We start from the raw sequence: 21,766 nt of genomic DNA on the forward strand, positions 1-21,766 counted from the left end.
GCTCCCGACCGATCAACAAGAACAGACAAGGTTGAAACGGAGGGCCTGCTCATTCACTTTAGTGGAAGGAACCTTGTACAAAAGAGGTTTCAATATTCCATTAATCAAGTGCCTAGGACCCAATGAGACCCAAGAAGTCCTCGCCGACATCCACGACGGCATCTGCGGACAACATCTTGGTGCAAAAGCTCTCGCAAAAAAGGCCCTACGAGCAGGATACTACTGGCCTACCATGCTGAAAGACGCCCAAGACTACGTGAACCTCTGCGATAAATGCCAGAGACACGAGGACATGCACCTAACACCCCCTGCTGAGCTAACGTCCTTGGTCTCACCTTGGCCTTTTGCATGGTGAGGCATCGACCTTCTGGGACCATTCCCCAAAGCCGATGGGGCAACTAAAATATCTGGTCGTCGCAATCGACTACTCAACCAAATGGATCGAAGCAGAACCATTGGCTAAATCACAGCTAAAAACGTACTCCGCTTCTTCAAGAGAAACATCTTAGCAAGATTCGGAGTGCCAGCATTAGTGATATCCGACAATGGTACACAGTTCACGGACCAACGGTTCCAGGACTACCTAAGGAATATCGGCATCAAGCAAAGCTTCACCTCCGTCGAACACCCTCAAGCCAACGGTCTCGCTGAGGCTGCAAACAGGGTAGTTCTGCGAGGAATACGAAGGAGGCTAGACGCGGCCAAAACACAGTGGGCGGAGGAATTACACGCAGTCCTCTGGGCCTACAGAACTACTCCCCATTCCACAACTGGCGAGTCACCTTTTCGACTCACGTACGGGACGGAAGCGGTCTTACCCATTGAGCTAACCGAACTCACATGGCGTACGGACGCCAGCACTAACTTCCCGGCCAACACGGCAAATCTACGTGAAGAACTCGAATTCGTCGACGAAGTCAGGATAGGGGCAACCTTGCGAGAGGCAGCACTAAAACAGAAAATAGCTGCTCGCCACAGCAAGAAAGTCATCAAAAGAGAATTCGAAGTAGGCGACCTCGTCCTCCTGCGAAACCAAAAGGACTCCGAAGAAGGGAAGCTCGCCGCCAACTGGGACGGCCCCTTCAGGATCCGGATGAAGACCGAGACAGGAGCTTACGGGCTCGAAGACCTCCATCAAAACGCAATTCCAAGGACTTGGAATGCAGAAAAACTCAAAAAGTACTACACTTAGATGGCAAACAACGCCAACTCACTCTAATGTATGTACTTAGTTCGATACAACGAACTCATCGCTCCCCGTCGAGCAAATAAACGGAAGAGGAAAGTCGTGCCACTCCGAATCCAAAAAGAAAAAGGATGAGAGGATTCTACATAACAAATTCTCTTACTCCTAAGTATGTACGCTTACCGCTGCGACATCACTGCTCGACATGTTAGGTAGAACCCCAGCTCGCGATGGGTGTTTCACGCCTCAGTGGAGGGAACTTAGAAAAATTTCTCTCGTTCATCCGCTGTTACACGTCCATAACTTTGGACACACATTCAGATAAACGATCTCTTGGATGTGCAAACACTTCTAACTAATGCTCCGCGTAAACGGTTAGAAAACTTCTTGCATGAGCTCTTCCTTGCAAAACTACGCAAAGGTAAAAATTTTCCAAGCGAAGTCAATTATTACCTGGAAAGCAAAAGGCACAACTTTGATTTCATCAAGTCAAAGCTACCAAACGCCAGGCGGGCGCACAAGACTCCCCAATCATTAAGTCACTTCGTCGAAATAATGACTGCGGGGGGTAGCCCGTCCCGCTACACTCAACTTAAAGAGCTTTGCGATCCAAAAAGCAGACAAGTTTGAAAGTTGAACAACTAAGAGCATACGAATTATTGCAATCTGTCAAAAACACAAGGCAGATAGATAATCCGCTCCCGACAGCAGCTAAGAGCGTACAAATTATTACAATCTGTTAAACATACAAGATAGATAGATAATTCGCTTTCAACAAATACTTCAAACAGTAGTAAAGCCTCACACAACGAGCATGCAAAATTCAAAACATCATATCGGAAAATAAATCATGCATTTCAGAAACAAATGTTTAAAAGAAAATAAACGTACGAGCCACAAAGGACCGTATAATGTCAGTGGCACGAAGGCCAGTCAAGCAAAAGTAAAATATATTACAGGGCAACACAAAGCCCGGGCTTTTCAGACATGCCCTCGCCGTCTTGGTCGACAATCTCACCATTCCGCACATACTTCAGAAAGCTAAGCCCGTCCTCACCGAGCTGTAAGCCAGGGTTCACTACCTTGAGTTGCTCGATAGCGTTGTCAAAACCATGACGAGCAGCACCTACAAGGTTCCTCTCCAGTTCTTCAAGCCTGTACACCAAGGCAGGACGGCCCAGCACCGCCGTATCCTCTGTCTCATCCTCAGCAGGCTGAGTTGCATCACGAAGAGCATCTTCCAGAGCCCTTTTCTCTGCAGCGAACTTGGTACGGACCTCGGTCAGCTCACGACGGCAGCAGGACCCCACTTCAGCTTTCTCCTCCAGAAAGGCTATTATCTTGGCCAACCACTTCAGCGCGGCCACCTCCGCCTCAAGATCAGCTATTCTCTTGGTCGTCACCTCCCGCTCGCGAGTAAGAGCATCTGCTCGAACAGCTTCCTCCTTGAATGAGTTGTTGAGAAAGACGGCGACCTCAAAGGCTCTCATAGCACCAACAACCCCCTCGGTCACGGCACGAGTCCGGCCAGCAGTGACCAAGTCACGAATGGCCTTCAACTCAGAATCGCCAAGGTACAGAGAAGCCCGAGGACCAAAGCGATCCGACTGGGACCACACCTTCGGTAGCTGAAATAAGCCTTCATCAGCAGAAGGAACACCCCGGGAAGGAGCAACGTCCTGAACTTGAACCTGCTTACCCTTGTCAAGGGCAGCAATCCTCCTCCTCTTCAAGGGGACTTCCTCTTCCTCCGCCGGATCATCTGTCAAACGAGCAGGGAACCACGCATCCGCCATCCTCTCCCGCTGCTCATCTCTTCTTCTGCTGCCACTACCTTGACCGGTCACTTTCTGGTTAGCCTTGTTCACTTGGGAACGGATATGGGACATCTTTCCTGCACGTGAAAAACAAGGAAGAATCGTTAGTCAGGAACTCAAGGTAACGAGCGGTAAAGAAAAACACATCAGCACTAGCATACCTAGAAGAGCTAAATGATCCTTGGAAAACACCAGAGAACGGGTATCAATCAATCGGGGCTTGGTAACAGGATTTCCTCGCAAATCCATCACAGGATCGCCGCCATCATCGACCACCACCGATCGAGAAAAGAGTTCACAAACCTCACTAGTTTGGCGAAACTATCTTTGTCCCGCTCGGTCAACTTGTCATAACTAATCCTATACATGGCGGGCTCATGCTTCAGGTGGTCACGACTCCAGTTATAACGGATTCGAGGAACGCACGCAGGCCCGACACCGCCCCCCCGCGGGGCCTATCGACCATCTTCGAGACACTCTGAAGCGCTGTTTCCGTTCGAGGCCTCACCAGGAAGAACCTCTCACGAAACTCGGCAACGCCGGCACCAAAAACCTCAAAGAGAGAGGTGCGCTGATAAAACGACACCCAGCTACAACCGCCATCTGTGTCCAGATTCCGTCGGACAGCAAAGATAGCAAAGAAGAGGTCTCTCGAGGCAGAAAGTCGGAGGAAGCGACACACCAACTCAAAAGCCGACATATAGGCGAAGCAGTCGGGTCTCAATTGGGAGGGGCACACCTCCAGCCACTCTAGAACACCGATCTGGAAAGAGGAAAAGGGGAGCCTAAAACCCACTTCCTTAAAAGTCGCTTCGTACATGGGGAAACGATCTCTTGGGAAACGCGAGCATACTCGGTCCGCAGCCTTGGGGAGGAGGATCTCCCAATCTTCTTTCCTATCTATTGGATAATGCGGAACCACCCCAGCGCCGTCTACCGCAAACTGGGATGCCGCCCCTAAGATCTTCCCGCTTATCCAAGAATCAACGGACATTACTCCTGTGTCCCCTCTTAAGTTCTCACCTCGATCAAACCTGGAAGGAGGAAAACAGGGAGAAGGTCACTATCGTCTTCTCCAAAGCTAAGGGGTTCAATCGCGAAGAAAAATTCTAGAAGGTCCGGGGGCACTCTAAAACAGTGAAAAAGGCCTACGTTACGGCTAACCCTAACCCTAGAAGCACAAGCCTGTCGCCAATGTTTCTCTAAACACTAAACAGAAAAAAGACAGCATACCTACAAACTCTTTGATGCACGGTGGAAAACGCCTGAACCAACGGCGGAAACCACCGAGTCAAACTACTCCTGCCCCAAGAAGCATGCATTCCTACGGTTTCTAAAAGTAGAACAGAAACTAAAATACAAAAGTAAAAAAAAAAAAACGAGTCTCAGAACTCTGTCTGTGAGGAAGAAGAGATTGAAGTTGCGGTTGGGATGCGAAAACTCGAAAGAACTTTGCCTGTGGAAACTGTGGGAAAACTCTAAGTCTCTGAGAAATTCAAAAATACAGTGACTCTCCAAAACAACAGTGGAGTTATTTATACTCGTTGCACGAACCACCCAAAGGTCACAAAGTCTTTCCGGTGCATCCCTTCACTCGCTACTCCTCCTCTAAAGCACTGCTTCGACGGCCCAGATTCGATCATACCCCTTCATCTAAGGGCTATGGTCCTTCACTACGTTTCTCCAAACGTCAAGATCCAATCAACGGTGATGATGGCACCTCAGAAATACAACCCGGGAACACGCTGGAAACTATAGGCACTCAAGTGCTACTAACAGCCTACACACGTGTCACTCAGAAACCAAAGGTCATGTCCCCTCAACTTCTTCCTTGAGATGCTGGCATTAATTACGGAATGACATCCGACCAATCTGCCTGACGAGGGAATCTTCCCATCCGATCTCACCGCCGGACATACGTATACCGGACTCCGCCACATTGACAGGCGAACTTACATCGTTAGAGGGAGAACAAGCGCTTCGAGACAGGCGAGCCTATCTGGCCCAAAGCCTCAACATTCTCAGTCCGCCTCGCAAACGATCCTCCAAGTCAAGGCACGCATAAGTCCGCTAAACGAGATCCATCTCTACCTCTAGCACGGGGGTACATACCAACTGAATTTCCTTTGAGATCGGCTCCTTACGAGCAAAACGCCCGCACTTAAGTCATCACTCTTTATCAAGAGCAACGACTTGGGGGGCTACTGTTCTGGACCGACCAAAGAGATTCTTGGCCCATTTACTTAGGCTCAATATCATTCAAAGCCCACACTCCACGTTTGGCATTATTGCTCACAACGTACCCCCTCCCCTGAAGGGGGTGCACGAAGCAAAGAGACCGGTTCAAACGAACCCCAACGTCTCTCTTGCACGTTGTGCACGTTCCCGCAATAAAATCTCTGGCGGTTACACTTCCCACGATTTCGTAACCGCCAGAGCCAGGTGTGCCTCCTTAACGGCTCTGCAGCCCTCCACCTCTATAAATAGGGGACTCCCCGCAGTCCCCAAGGTAGAACTCTATCTCCTTCTAAAACCCTCACTCTCTGATCTCTACTGACTTGAGCGTCGGAGTGCCTGTAGGTACACACCCCCCATCCGCTCCAAGAAGCATCCTGACGCATTACACCACCGTCACAACCACCGCATTCAAAGCACTGGCAGTCTCCTTCTGATCAGGTACGATCAGTACATATTGTGCTCAATTAATATTAAGGTAAATAGTATTATAAAAAAAGATAAATATAAATATTAAACTTAAAAAGAAAAATAAATTTATGATTGAACCTAAATTTAAAAATAAATAATAGAACAATATCATACCATACCATGTGAAAGTTCATATGAAAGATATTTCCTTATTTCAAAAAAAAAAAAATGAAAGATATTTCTTAATATAAAAAAGACGATGGAGTAAAAATAAAAGGAAAATATCAACTTAAATGTTGTAAATTAATTACGTTTAAAAATGAAAAAAATTAACTTCTATCCGCTACCAAGTAACCAAAAAAAAAAAAAAAAATTGTGTGCAGCTATTTGAATTAAAGTTTTTCATTTTTTTCTTTTCCTTTAAAAAATGAAAAGTTAATTTAAATAGTTGTTACAAAATGTTAACTCACTCGTGTAACCCAGAAAAAATGTTAACTCACTCATATGTAAATGTTAGTTAACTCATTGGTTCTAATAAACAAAACGTGTTTAGAGTAGACAATATTTATATGCTTGACTTCTTTCACAAAAAAATTTATATGCTTGACTTAGATTAAGTTTCTTTGATATGAAATGAGTAGGAGTGAAGACTCTTGGTTTTATTTGATAAAGAATGCTTTTGATATCCTTCACACAATAGTAGGTAAACCGATCTTTACCAAAAATAAATATTGAATAACATAGAACATACATTAGTTTTGAGTTTTGACCGTTGAAGTTTTCATTAATTTTTTTTTTTTTGTTACAAGGCAAAAAGAAACATAAAAACGAACAAAAAAAGGAAAAGAAAAACACAAAGAAACTACTCTTTATAATACAAAGCATCAGTCAAAGGAGATACAAGAGATCTATCAAAGGAGAGGTATGGTAAATCAACTCAATATCTTAATAGACTCAAAGTTTTGCCAAAGAATCCGCACAATGATTACCCTCTTTATGAGTATGGCAAATAATGTTGTTGCTCTGCCCAATCAAATGATTTACATCTTGAATCAAGACCACATAAACATTAAACTTCATTGTTGGACCTTTGAGAAGGTTGATACAATGCAGAGAGACATAGTAACAAACGAGCATAGTTATATTCATGGTTTTTGCCAAAATTATATCCTGATAGATAACGTAAAGTTCAGCATAAAGGTGTTAATTCCAAATATAAAATATTTGGTCGAAATCATGATTATATTTTCAACAAGTTATATGGGTTATTTTGACATGCTGCAAAGTGCAAAAAGATTTTGCCTAAGAGCATACAAACTTCGATATACTTCATTTTTTACCAAGTGTTTTATGTGTTGCATTCATATGGTTTTCGACCAAAGACAAGTAGAAATAATCTGAAGTTATAATTGGAGTGCAATAAGGCAAAGTGGAGCATGTAGCAGCAAATAAGGCTGAAGTGCATGGAAGTTATTTCTACTTTTAATTTAAACCGAAGGGTTTAGTGGTAGTTTTTCCTACAAGGTGTGTGTGTGTGTGTGTGTGTGTGTGTGTGTGTGTGTGTGTGTGTGTGTGTCTATAAGAACAAAGGGTTGGATCCTATTTTCTAAAAGCCTTGTAACACCCACGCCGTGTTGGCAAATGGGTTTAGGGGCGGATAGAGATGGATTTCAATCACCCTTTACATTCACTGCAATTCAATATTACTTTGTTCTTGCTTTATTTTCCTCTTTCTTTTGCAATTTGTATTTCTTTTCATCTTTCTTTATTTTCCTTTCTTTTGAGTATGCTCACTTCAGCATTTTTCTATTATGCTGTCATAAGACAACTTGTTACTAAGTTGTAGGATGCAATTCTAACATTAATAAAAACAATAATTTTGTTCTTAAAGAATTCATGAAGTGATATCATAAATTGCGATACTTGAAGGGACATTATAAAGAGACATTTATCCAGACCTGAAGCATTGATGGATAATGAAGTTTACATTACCAAAAATCGGTGTAAACAACTTGATGTCAAATAAGTCATGAATATGGCCTAAAAATCCTAATAAATGAAAGCTTGCATTATTGTGAACGACTCCACCAAAGCCAGCTCTAACGGGAGTGTCCACCCAACTACCGTCATCATTAAGGATGACACAAAAATGTTTATCTTTGTTCCACTTAATTAATTTGTCATCTAGAACAACATTGTAGTCGGGAGCAAAACTAAGGTTTGAAAAAAATCTACCATACTGTGAATGTTGTAGGAGAGAGTAGGGAGTCAATGGGTACCCATGGGGATGGATAATATGATACATGTCCCCGCCCCATTGGATAAATATGATATATGTGCCCGCCCCGTACCCTCGTGTGTACCCACCATGCAGGTACCCGCGGGTATTGAGGTATCCATGGGTACTCATGAGTACCCATGAATTTTTGAATTTATTTATTTTTTGGTACAAATAATAACTTTTTTTAATTACCAAAAAACTTCAAATTTTAAACATCCATACACAATCCATTCAAAATTTCATAAATCATACATAATCCATGGAACATTGATGATTCTTACATAATCCATAAGATATGTTTTATGATGTGAATGAAGTGGAAACGGTGAACTAATAATATGAATTAAAAATTAAAATAGGTTATTAATGAGGAATCTTAGGTGGACGGTAAAATTTACTTAATAAGGTAACAACTTTAAGTAATATATATATTGCACCCACAGTGAGTGTGTTCTAGCAAATCCCATATATATATATATATATATATATATATATATATATATATATATAAGGATATTTTACTTAATTTATTATCGGGTCTGGGTACACGTGGATATGAGTACAATCAAATCCGTGTCTGTATCCATATAATAATGGGTAGTCAAATACATGTTTAGCTATCCACCTCGTGCCCGTGACGGATTTTACCCGCGGTTACCCGTGGGCATGAGTATTTTTGCCAACCAATTCTTATTGCCTAAACACATAGGATTACGGTGACGCCAAGTCCTCCAAACAGTAGCAGCAAAGAGGAAAGAATGGGAGCTCATATAACTGACCTTCGAACAATCACTCACATCCATATTTATGGAGAAATTCACGCATGGAAGCCAACATGGTGCCAAATAATTCTTGAGAAATTACGGTCACAAGCACATGGAAGGAATATCTCATCTTCAAGACCAAAACGAGAGCAAACAATCAATGGTGCAATATTCACGTGGTTGAGCAATAGACACAATGGTTGTATAAATATCACATCGCTATTTTCCCCTCGTCAACAAACCTTGCTTCAAATCAAACACGCATAAAGCTTTTTCATCATGATCATGGACGTGTTTCTATCGCAAGAGCTTCCGTCTGAAGAGTTCGACATGCTGCAAAATAGTAATAAATATATTTTATTACTATTTTTAGAAATTTGTTCCATTTTTCAGTTGATGTTGTGAAAGCTTGAAAGGCATGTCGAAACAAAATACACATACGAACTGGATACAACACGACACGAACAAGCATACACCAGCAAAAATTTGAGAAAATAGATTCGATTAAGCATGTGTTGTGCCTATGAAGCACAAACACGACTGATACTTGAATTGAGAATTAGACATTGTTAGGTACCTATTTATTAATTAAAAGGTCATGTTAACTTGTGTATTTAGGGCACAAGTTAAGGTGCTAATAAATTTTATATTGAATGTATAACTTTTGCAACTTTTAAAACATTGAATGCACAAGTTTTAAGAAAAATCTTCTACATTTGGTTTCTTAACTTATGTCTCAAGGGTAGAAATTAATATTTCTCTTAATATGACTTAAATATGTTATTGGTCCATGCACTTTCACCTTATTTTGGTATTAATCTCTGCATTGTTTTTATCTGCATAAGTCTTTACACTATGTAAAAATTTTAAGCTAGAGATTCCGAACAAAATTCTTGACTTTAAGCAAGAGTTCGCGATCAAAGTTCTCCACCATATGATTTTTCTATTTCATTTTCTAAAGGTTTCTAGATGCCTTTTATTGAAGGTTTGTTATCTCATCTTATTTCATTGAAAAAAATGATGTTTAAACACCGGTCACTTAAGAACTTCAAGGGTGTTGGGTGTTGACTTAAACATGTTATTTAATATGTGTATTACTAAATTAGTTCTAAAAAATTGTTAAATAAGTTTTTTTTTTTTTGATTTTAAAAAATGTTAAATAAGTTTTTTTTCTTCTTATAAACATTTCATATGTTGTTTTTAGTCCTTCTAAATAGTTCTTAAAAAATTGTCATTCAAATGCTTATAAAAAAATGGTTCTTCAAATATTGTTTATAAGTATTTTTGTTCATGTTTTCAAGTAAACTCAGGTGTATCCTTTATAATTAGATTTTTTTAACAAAACAATATTTAAATATGAATTCTTAAGTGAAAAAAACATAAAAATTCATATCTAATTCATTCTTTATTAAAAAAATCTAAACTTTTGCATAAAAGATTTCTATAATGTGTTAAACTTGGTTGTAAAAAATAATTCAAAATTTTAAAAAATACACATGAGTCGACTAAAAGTAGAGAGCCAAAATGCTAATAAAAATATTTAAAGGACCATTGTTTAAAGAAAACTTTTAGAGAGACTACTAAAATATGATCAATGGCAAAATTAAACAATTATTTAAATAGCAAACTCTTATTTAACCCATTGAACAATTTGGTTTCAAAATTTTATGAATGACAAATTTGCTTTCTAATTTAATACTATCATTAATGCAGTCCCATGATCATCATGGTCAAAAAAATGTCAAATTGACATGTTGAATAATATTTTCTTTTATCATTAGAAATCAAACTTGGTACATTGAAGTTTATAACACTCCCACACCCTGGATTATAATACACAAATTCATCTTTGTTCTATTTACTTTGTTATTGTTCTCGACCGGTCAAAGACCTGGGCCCATTTGCTTAGGTCCAATAACAAACCAAGCTCAAATGCTGCATTTGGCAAATTATTCTCAACACATCCCTTCTCCGCAAGAGGGGGGGGGGGGGGGGGGGGGGGTGCTCGGAGCAACTAAGATATGTTCAAACGAACAGTAACGTCTCTTTCCCACGTTCCCGCGAATATCTCACCAGCAGTTGCACTTCCCCGGTTTCGTAACCGCCGGGCACACGTGTGCCATTACAACGGCTCTGCATCCACCCACCTCTATAAATAGGAGGCTCTTCGCAAACTCCAAGATAAAATCTTTTTCACTCTCAAACCCCCCATTCTGAACCTCTACTGACTTGAGCGCCGGAGTGTCTGCAGGTACACATCCCCATTCGGTCCAATGCTCACTGAAGTATTATCACCTCCGTGAACCACCACATTAAAGAAAGCACCGACAACCACCTTCTGATCAGATACAATAGTTATATTTATTGTCGATTTACAAGAGAGATAGACAAATGTGCTAACCTAATGAGATCCACTAAATCACAAATCTATTTCTTGCGTCTTTCACTCTCTCCTAAATAGACAATAACTATATGAAGGTAAAACAAAACCGAACTTATAGTACACACCAATAATTGAGCTAGCAGCCATACAAAAATTTATTAAATGAATTTGTAAAGAGAGTGAATTGAGTATAAGTGTTCTATTTCAATCATTAACACGTGATTTCGTAAATTTAGAAATTGAAGTTGACCAATAACCAATCCCTACAATTTTATTATTAGATTAAAAATTGTGATTCCCTCGTTATGCTAATTTTTAACTGAGTAACTATAAATTATAGACTAAAATAGAGATTCTTTAGTTGATTATTGTCATGGTAAACAGATTAACTGTCTACTAATTAATGTCATGATGGTTGATAGGTATTAGTTTGCACGCCACCTCCTGTTACATTAGTATATAAGATATTGCACACAAAACTGATTAATACTTACAACATAATTGAGACATATTGGATTGATTTTATCTCCCTCTCCATGCCATGCTTCGTCCTTCTTCCCTTTACCAATACTCTCATACTCATGTTGCAAGTTCATTCAAGAGCTTTTTCTTCTTCATTCCAACTACCTTAGCTCTCTTAACCATATTTTCCATTCTCTTCTATGCTTACTATACCTCAATCATCTTCACACACCATCGTCCACATAACCACCAATCCACTCTTAACTTCAAATCATCATCTCCAAAATTCATTCTTCCTTCTCCAACCCCTCACTTAACCAATACCTTACACAACAATCATTCTGATCAGTTCATCAAGTCTCATACTTTCCAATTGGGTCATGGCCTTGGACCACAAAGTCAACGGGGTTTGCCACCCCAATCCAGCTCAAAGGGTATGCAAAATGTTTCAATATTTTTTTTTAATATTGTTGTTTGTTAATATGGTTTGTGTGGTATAATTTTTTTATTTGAGTTTGACTTTGTCAAAATAAATACTATATATCATATTATCATTCATTTTAAGGTGGCTTTTGTTGGAAGAAGTAGAAACTTGTTTAGTATTCAAAGTTTAAGTCTTTCACGTCTCTTGATCCATGAGATCATTTTTACAACCATGGCATGCTGTTGTTGAACCTTGGAAATTGTTTAACTAATGCATGATATTGTGTAATGTATTCTATGTAGATGTAGATGTAGATAACTCGTACTCTTTCTCAATAAGACAAACATAATTATGTGGACCTTTCTCTATTTTTGGAAATGTTGTGGACATTATTTGCTTGCTGTAAATGCATATTGTTATATACGACAATGAACACGTTACATAACACATGTAATTTGTAGTTTACTTTTAAATATGTGTAATTGAGATGAAGCTGGCATTAGGGCATGAAATTCGAACCTTCCATCAAAATAGAAAGTTTCAAAAGATTGTGTATCAGTAACTGACGCAATCTATCTATAAGGACTGATTAATTAAGAATGTACTGCCATTTTAGTTTGCAATATTGTATATTTTCTTTTTTCTGGTAGAAAAAGAGGGCCAAAGCCCTGCATTATTTTATTCTAATATTCCTAGATTGGTAAATGGCTCACGCTTTTGGCACCCTATAAGAAATGGTTGTAGACTAAAATAAAACATGGTAGAAATTAGGGATGTCAATTTTATACAAACTCATAATGTGTACGAGTATATTATAAATAAATTATAGTAATTTTAAATATGTATTAATTTATTTATTTAATTAAAAAATTATTGAGTAATTAAAAAAATTATAACTTTAAATTTCAGATAATTTTTTTTTGTCTTAAATGCAATTTTTTTTGACAAAAGCTTAAAAGCAATTTTGATCCCTCTATTTTTAAAATTGTTAACTTTTCGTACCCCTATTTCTAAAACCGATTTTTTGATCCCCTATTTAAAAAGTCAAAAAAATATTTTGGGAATAAAAAGATGGTATTAAAATAATGCAATCAAATCCCAAGTATCATAAACGAAAAACATGATAAACAGAGCCACTCAAATAAATCCAATTCTTTTTTAAATTTCAATAATAATTTGTTATTTAATTTTTTGATAGTTGTAATATAGAATTTATAATTAAAATGACATGGAAATGAGATGTTAAATGATATGCCATGTAGGCAATGTCACATAAGCTTCATGTCATTAATGAACATGGCACATTATTTAGAGAGGAGAAAGACCAAAATATTTTGTTGACTTTTTAAACAGAGGGATCAAAAAACCGGTTTTAGAAATAGGGGTATCAAAAATTAACAATTTTGAAAATAGGGGGATCAAAATTGCATTCAAGTTTTTATTTTATTTATTTTTTTTTTTTTTTTTATGTATGTGTGTTTAATCATTGTATATAGAATCATATACACTTTTTGTTGTAAATATGATTCTAAATTTTGTTTTTTGAAGGAATGATTCTATATTTTGTTGTTTTTTCTTTTTTGATCAATTCATTCTATATTTAGTTGTTATAAGTAGAGATTATAATCGGTCCATTAATCAGCTGTGTTAGGTTAACAATTTAGTGCTTTTACTCTCATACGTTTGAAATTATATATTAAGAACCAATTTTTCAAAATTCTATACCTTTTTAATGCAAATTTATCGAATATATTAGTATTCACTATTTGTATGAACTATAGAGTTCATATGTGAGCACATGTTTTTGTCATTGCAGGACAAAACACACACGAAAACTCTGTTTTTGACGGTTCAGGAAAATTTAAGGAAAACAACAATGTGTTCCATGATAGAGATATCTTTCTAGAAGACTATAAAGAAATGAATAGAAGCTTTAAGATATATGTTTATCCTCACAGAAAAGATGATCCTTTTGCGAATGTGCTATTACCCGTGAAAACTGAACCCGGTGGCAATTATGCCAGTGAAAGTTACTTCAAGAAAGCGCTTATGAAGAGCCATTTCATTACAAAAGATCCAACAAAAGCAGATCTTTTCTTCATGCCTTTTTCCATAGCAAGTCTACGGCATGATCGTCGAGTTGGTGTGGGAGGTATCCAAGATTTCATTAGAGACTATGTTCAGAATATGATTCACAAGTATCCGTATTGGAACCGCACCGGTGGCGCGGATCACTTTTATGTGGCATGTCATTCAATTGGAAGGTCTGCTATGGATAAAGCACCTGATGTGAAATTCAATGCCATTCAAGTTGTTTGTTCATCAAGTTATTTCTTAAGTGGTTATATTGCTCATAAGGATGCATGCCTACCACAAATTTGGCCAAGAAAAGAAAATCCACCCAACCTTGTTTCATCAAATAGGTACCATTTCTTCCTCTTTCTAGGTACATTTATTATTGACGTAAACCTAATCCACCTGATTGATTCGACATCAACATGTTTTATATCATCGGAATGAAAAACTTGACCATCACCACTTTTGGGTCTAAAAATATGAACTAGACAACCAAAACTAGATTTTAAATTAATAGAGGACCAACTCCGTTAGTGATTAAAAATAGGAGGATCAAAACTGCGCAGTTAAGTCTAAAAAATTTCTAAAGAAACATTTCGACTATGATTTTATTACATGATATTTTTTTGCTTTTGTAAAAATGACAGGAAAAAGCTAGCTTTCTTTGCCGGAGAAGTGAATTCGCCAGTACGGATAAATCTTGTCGAGACATGGAAAAATGATACAGAAATCTTTGTTCACAATGGAAGACTAAAAACACCATACGGTGATGAGTTATTAGGAAGCAAGTTCTGTTTTCATGTTAGAGGCTATGAAGTGAACACAGCACGTATTGGTGATTCATTATACTATGGTTGTGTTCCAGTGATCATTGCCAACTATTATGACCTTCCTTTTGCAGATATTTTGAATTGGAAAAGTTTTTCTGTTGTTGTCACTACTTTAGATATACCTTTATTGAAAAAGATTCTGAAAGGTATAGTTAGTTCTGGTGAGTATTTGATGCTACAGAAGAATGTGTTGAAGGTAAGGGAGCATTTTCAATGGCATTCACCTCCACTTGACTTTGATGCATTCTATATGGTTATGTATGAATTATGGCTTAGACGAAGTTCTATACCTATTGTTTTGGGGGATTCATAGGAACTGGACTGCATTTATTTAAGTATTGCATTGGTTGCTTTGCAAAGTAGAGTTATATTATTCGGAAATAAATGATTTTATATTATTTGTACAAAATTGCTACCAAAGTAGTTCACACAAGATCAATAAAGTAGCCATATGTTTGCGTTTGATATGTGAAAGAGTAAGTAAAGTATATAACAACACAAATCAAAACAATACAGCGACAAACTTTTATAATACTGAATAATTTCTTGTCTTGTATAGTTTTTGGTGGGCAAAATGCTATTTTTGTATTTGAGACAACCGGTATGTAGGACAAAAATTTGTGCTATGGTTTAGTGAGGACATGAATTTCAGTTTTCGTATAGTCCATTGCCTCCAATTCATCATGTCCCTGAACCAGTTTTACAATCAAATGCAACTGAAGTTGTCATGTTCTGTGCTTCATTTTTTAACATATCAAACACATTGAATCAAAATCTACCCATACGAGCAAGACATCGATTCTACAACACATCTATTAAATCTCCAACCGATCATTTATCATGCCACATAATCGACTATTTTAATGTTAAATAATACTACCTCCGTTCATAATTATAAGACTCTTTTGAGAATTTTTTTGTCCATTTTTATAAGACCCCTTTGGTATTTCCAATTACATTAATTATTTCTTTACCAACATACCCTTATTTATTTTGCATCTTTTTCTTCAATCAACAATAAATATTATGTTGAAAACATAAACCAACTCTCTCTCTTAAGGATAAAATTGTAAAAACAATAGTAATTATATACAAATTTAATATTACCACCAACTTTCTTAATTTCCATAATTTTGACAAAAAGGTCCTATATTTAGGGACAAAATTGAGGTAACTATGGGTAAGGTAAGGGCGAAATTTACAAATGATTGGTACTTTTAGAGACCTTTTGTTGAATTTCATTACATTAAAGAAAAGTTATGCTAACCAATGTTCTATTTAAGAAAGTAAAATATAGAAACTATTCATTCATAACAACAATGTTTTAACTTTAAAAATTTTAAGAAAACCACTTTTATTATATATAATATTTTTTATAATAGTTTTCTTAACTAGTGTCTCAATATCATTGTTTGACATTTCCTTAAGAATAAAGTGAGTTCAGCTATAGATATTTTTTTGACTAATTTTTAAAGTCACAACAACTTTATAAGAGTTAACTCATCGGAACATATTTAGGTAACATTAAGTTTTGGTGACATTAATGTATTTTAATGAGAGAGAATGCTTTAGTAATGTTTTTTTTTTTTTTTAAGGAAGCTTTAGTATTTTTGACGAGAGAATACATAGGTATGAGAGATAGAGATAATATCGCCAATGTCATCAAAACTTAATGTCAACCCAAGTACAATCGTAACTCATCTTAGTACTATTATTGTCCAAACACACGTAATGTTGGAGAGTTCTGGAGGGATTATCGCACCTCTATACATTTGTAAGATGAAAATAATAATGTTTTAAAAAATTCAATCTAGATTTAAAAGAAAAAAAAAGAATTCTAAATAAGGAAAGTAAGGGAAAGCCACGCACACAACACGGGAGAAAGGTACAGTGAGAAATCAAGTGGTTGAGTTGGAATAGGAAGGGTCCCGACACGACCGACATGACTATCTGTGTTGAAAATGAAAACTGCTTACTCAACTTTTCGTTGCTTACGCGTAAATACGAGTGTGGCTGCCACGTCACAATATCTTACACTACACGGATAATAATAATGAAAATCTTATAAATACCACAATGTACACAAACTCATTCCAACACATTTCTCAATCTGTTTCTTAGTTTCTTCAAACCGAAGCATCATCATTGTTCACTACTACAGGTACTATTAATGGTTTTTCTTACCTTTATCTTACTTTTGTTCTATTTTCATCATATCTGCATTCATCTATACACCAAATTAAATTAGAACATGTAGCTGGATTTTAATTCTGATTTTATTGTTTGTACAAAAATTCTTAGACTTTGTATATGTTATTATGGTTTCAGATCCGATCTTGTACATGTTCCAACCAAATTTCTGTTTTTTCTTCATCAAGTTTCTCTTGTGTGATGTACTTAAATGTTAAAATTGAATTGTATGCATCATTTGCAGATATCCAAATTGGAGAACCAAAGTATAGAATCAAACTGTTAATTTACATCAATATTTGACATCACAATACACATATATGTTTCAGGGATCTGTTAGATATCAGTGTGCCAAGATACTATAGATATGGAAGACTCCACTCAAATCAAGATTGAGGATAAATCTGCAGGTGGTGTAAAAGAAGATAAGGTTGAGATAGAAAAAGATCTGGAGATTAAATCAGTAGAGAAAGAGAAGAAACATAAGGATGAAGATAAAGATGGGGAGAAAAAGGAAAAGAAGGATAAGGAGAAGAAGAAGGAAAAGAAGGACAAAACTGATGTAGAGGAGAAGGAAAATGAGGGCAAGGATAAGAAGGACAAGGAGAAGAAGAAAAAGGAAAAGAAGGAAAAAGATGACAAAGTTGATGTAGAGAATGTCAAGGGTGAAGAAGATGGTGATGAAAAGAAGGATAAGGAGAAAAAGAAAAAGGAAAAGAAGGAGAAGGGAAAAGAAGATGGAGACAAAGATGGTGAAGAGAAGAAGTCTAAGAAAGACAAGGAGAAGAAAAAGGAAAAGAAGGACAAGAATGAAGATGATGAGGGCGAGGATGGTGATGGAAGTAAGAAAAAGAAGAATAAGGATAAGAAAGAGAAAAAGAAGGATAAAAATGAGGAGGAGGATGAGAAAGAAGAGGGCAAAGTATCTGTAAGGGATATTGATATAGAAGAAACCGCGAAATGTGAAAAAGAAGATGATAAGAAAGAAGGTAAAGAGAAGAAGAAGAAGAAAGAAGACAAGGAAGAGAAGAAGAAGAAATCTGGAAAGGAGAAGACCAATGATCCTAGTAAGCTGAAACAGAAGCTTGAAAAAGTGAATGCAAAGTTAGAAGCACTCTTGGAAAAGAAGGCTGATCTAGAAAGGCAGATTAAAGAAGGTGAAGATGGAGGTCAAGATATTAACGTGAAGGACAAGTAAGAGATATATAGCATTGCAGGATCATTTACTGTAATCATATAATATAATGTATCAATACTATGTTAACTATGTTTGCCTTGGTGAAAGGTTTTGTTTTGTATAATAAAGCTGTTTTCTTTATTTGAGTGAAAAATGATGCATTTGTGCATATAATGAAGAGACTTATCCAAAACTCTATCTACATTAATTATGCACCGTCTATTTCCATCTTGTCCAGTACCACTCTCCTTTTTTATTCAGAAATCAGGACCAGATTCTAGAATTCTGACGACAATAATCTTACTAATATCATAGGTGTTACTGTTACTCACTAGGCTAACTGAATCATCATAATCTATAGTTTTTCAAAATACTATACTATCATTAAAAGTTATCTGTATTCCCTAACAATATACCAGTGAAAACTACACTTCAATTTACACCAACATTTTTTGGTAACTTCTCAATTACACTTTCCTGCACTACTTATGCTCATGTTTTGCTCTGTCAAGCAATATGGTGGCATCAGACATGCTTTCCACTCCTGTATATGTGCAGCTTGTAGAAAATGAGTTTTATTTTTCTTTGTAATTAGCTATGAAGCACGGATACAGACAAGGACATCAGACATGACAGTGACATTGACACGCTGACACGACACAAGTCCGACACCGGGACATGGCTTATTCGAAGAGTGTCTGTGTTTCATAGGTAATTAGTAATGCTCCTTTATTTTATTTTAAGGTATTGATTGTTGTATGGTTGGTTGAATAAAGTAAAAAGAGGGATTTGTCACTCTTATGTGGAGATTTTCATAAGGGGGTCATATGGGAGCTCTCATCATTATAAATTCCAATGAGGTCCCATAAACTTAAAAAATATGCAATTTGGTTTTAATGGTGAGACCTCATGTATAATTCCCTCGTATGAAATCCTCATCCAAATCATAAAAAAGATAGTCTATCCTTAGTTTATGGAGATATGCATCAATTTCATACTTTGGTCTATCTAAAGACCTTACTGGTCAAGTCCTTCTGCTGTTTGTATATCAGACTGATGCTACTATGGGAGATTAGAGACAGAGTAGTAAAATTTAATTATCTTATTGATCTTGATGTTTTCTTTCTTTTTATATATAGGATAAGAAGTAGTATTTTTCCGTACTTGTCAACAAACCTTAAAGTAGACGGCAATTGAAGAATCTACAATCAAATTTACATATAACCTATGCTAAAATTATGAACTGAACCCATGTACAACTGTGGGCGAAAGATCCAACCATATATGACAACACAAAAAATACTTTTATTCGACTGTTTATTTTATTTCCTACATTATGTGAGCTATCTAGTTAACTTATTTTTAAAGAAAACAATTGTTGTGTGGATAAACTACCAATTTTTTTGTTGTGGGATAGCATATTTTGGTATTGCTTCCTACTGCTATTTTTTGTGGAATAGTTCCCTTTTTATTGAAGTGGATTTTTTTTATCAACTCATTGGAGTGGATTTTAACTGCAATAGATGTTTTATGTTTGGTTTTGTGCTTACAAGAATTGACAATAACCACTCTTGTGTCATCTTTAATGTTGACGGAAGTTGGTTGGGTTCTCCTACAAGGGCTGGTAATGGAGGATTTAAGAAATAATGCAGGTTTTTACTTGCCAGGATTCTCCGGCTACATCTAAAATTCTTTTGATAATCTGTTTGCTGAACTCTATGCCATATATCAGGGCCTTTTGCTGGCCAAGAACACGGGTATTAATGATTTAGTTTGCTACTTCGATTTTCTTCATTGTATCAACATCCTTAATGGTGTCCCATGAGGTTTCATGTTTATGTTGTTTTGATTCAAGATATAAAAGAGCTTTTTGAGCAAGAAAATGTTAGGATGAATAACACCTCTAGGAAGGGAATCAATGTGCATATATTTTGGCCAAACTTGGTGCTTCATTAAACTTCGAGTTTCTTTGTCACGAGTCTCCTCCGATGGATCTTTTTAGTTTTCTTTGGAGTGTAGCTCTCTTTTTTCTGTTTTTTTTCTTCCTTTTCTCTCTTTTGTTTTAGCTTTGTACACAGAAAAAACAAGAATTGATTTTGGATAATAGTAAGTTGAATTTAAATATGTTCGGATGTATTTATATAAAGGAAAATGCTGGTTTTTACAATCAACCACAAGAAACTGAATTATTGTACCACTTGCTTTTCGTTATAGGCCAAATCATTTTTATTTTTATTTTGTATAAAAAAGAAATAGTCTTATTCTTTGCTTCTAAGTTTAGGTAGAATCAATTATACAAGCAAAACCAATTATCCTTTGAATCATCTAAACATGATAAAATCAATTCTACAACTTCAAAAATCACTTTTAAGTTTTAACCCTCCAAAATTGAAACCAAACAGATGCTAAATAATTTTGTTTTCAAAATTTTGGTTCTAATCTCTCATAGTTCCTCCTTTTTTTTTTTTTTGGTTTTTTACACATTTCTCTTTCATTTTGGTTGGCACTCGCTCATTTACTTTTTGATGGCTCCGCGTTTCAATTTTTCTTTTTATCTTTAAAAAACGGTAGAAGATGCTTAATTGACATGGATGCTAATGACTCTTTTTGTAAATAATTAAAACTAAAACCTCGTTTTCTTTGTTGGCTACAATTATTAGACCAATGTTGTGAAAGTGACTCAAAATTGGAGTTTGGAGGCCAAAATTGATGTTTGCTGAAAGTACAAATCGGTGGCCGATTTGGAAAATCGGTGGCCGATTTTGGCTGCCTTTTGGGAGGCTTTCTGTTCGGGAAAAATCGGTGGCCGATTTGGAAAATCGGTGGCCGATTTCGCGTGCTGTTATTTTTCAGAAACGTATTTTTGGGCCAGATTTGTTACAATTTTATGGGAGTTTCTTTTACTATAAATATAGGCCTTGTATCAGACTATTTTGAGAGATAGAGGGGGCTGAAACAAGGGTTTAGAAATCAAACTAGGGTTTGTATAGAGTTTGTCTCTTGGCAACAAACTAGGGTTTGAAGGTTGATTCACCTTGGGAAACACTATTAGGATTGAGTCTCTTGGTTACGGGAAGAGGCTGGGATTTGGGTAGAATTAGGCGGGAGACTTATTCTTGTAACCCATTGAAATCTCTTTTGTAACGTTACTCATCATATAGTGGAACGGAGGGCTGCTCTCTCCCCCAGACTAGGTCAATTTGGACCGAACTGGGTAAACAGATTCTTTTGTGTTCTCTCTGCTTTTCTCTCGCTGTTTTTCTACTTTTGCTTGTTTAATTGCAATTCACTTTGATATTGGTTGCTTAATTATCCCTTGCTCCACACATCAAGTTTGTTATTGGTGTGTTTTCTCATCGAATCCGCAACAATTGGCGCCCACCGTGGGGCAAGGGTCAAAGGATAATCAAGTACCATGGGTTCGAAGTGGGATATTGAGAAGTTTACCGGAGATAACGATTTTGGGTTATGGAAGGTAAAGATGGAAGCGGTGTTGATACAGCAAAAGTGTGAGAAAGCTTTGAAGGGTG

The 21,766-nt window shown here is 36.8% G+C and overlaps 2 protein-coding genes across 3 annotated transcripts; both read left to right on the forward strand.

The window, feature by feature from the left end:
- The first annotated feature begins 11,258 nt into the window (after positions 1–11,258).
- LOC146909359 (putative glycosyltransferase At5g03795) lies at positions 11,259–15,336 on the forward strand. Its single transcript, XM_085726593.1, has 3 exons — positions 11,259–11,973; positions 13,780–14,386; positions 14,687–15,336. The coding sequence occupies exons 1-3, from the start codon at positions 11,619–11,621 to the stop codon at positions 15,180–15,182; spliced, it is 1,458 nt and encodes a 485-aa protein (XP_085582719.1). The 5' UTR covers positions 11,259–11,618; the 3' UTR covers positions 15,183–15,336.
- Positions 15,337–16,964: 1,628 nt separating this feature from the next.
- LOC146909360 (uncharacterized) lies at positions 16,965–18,429 on the forward strand. Of its 2 annotated transcripts, none has more exons than XM_085727538.1 (2): positions 16,965–17,030; positions 17,304–18,429. In XM_085727538.1, exon 2 carries the CDS (start codon positions 17,427–17,429, stop codon positions 18,255–18,257), a length of 831 nt encoding a protein of 276 aa, XP_085583664.1. In that variant the 5' UTR covers positions 16,965–17,030; positions 17,304–17,426; the 3' UTR covers positions 18,258–18,429. The 2 variants fall into 2 exon arrangements, with proteins under 2 accessions (XP_085583664.1, XP_085583663.1); XM_085727537.1 differs by having other exon boundaries at positions 17,389–18,429.
- Positions 18,430–21,766: the final 3,337 nt, after the last annotated feature.

The sequence above is a fragment of the Medicago sativa genome, chromosome 7 (genome assembly GCF_051527215.1).
Source record: "Medicago sativa cultivar Bolivia chromosome 7, Bolivia_mono, whole genome shotgun sequence".
NCBI lineage: Eukaryota > Viridiplantae > Streptophyta > Magnoliopsida > Fabales > Fabaceae > Medicago > Medicago sativa.

What these genes read in the sequence shown, in the direction of transcription:
- LOC146909359 (XM_085726593.1), top strand. Translation starts at nt 11,619, where the DNA reads ATGCTTCGTCCTTCTTCCCTTTACCAATACTCTCATACTCATGTTGCA. An exon ending in ACCCCAATCCAGCTCAAAGG is followed by an intron (nt 11,974 to 13,779) that starts GTATGCAAAATG and finishes TTGTCATTGCAG; the next exon opens with GACAAAACACACACGAAAAC. An exon ending in AACCTTGTTTCATCAAATAG is followed by an intron (nt 14,387 to 14,686) that starts GTACCATTTCTT and finishes TAAAAATGACAG; the next exon opens with GAAAAAGCTAGCTTTCTTTG.
- LOC146909360 (XM_085727538.1), top strand. Translation starts at nt 17,427, where the DNA reads ATGGAAGACTCCACTCAAATCAAGATTGAGGATAAATCTGCAGGTGGT.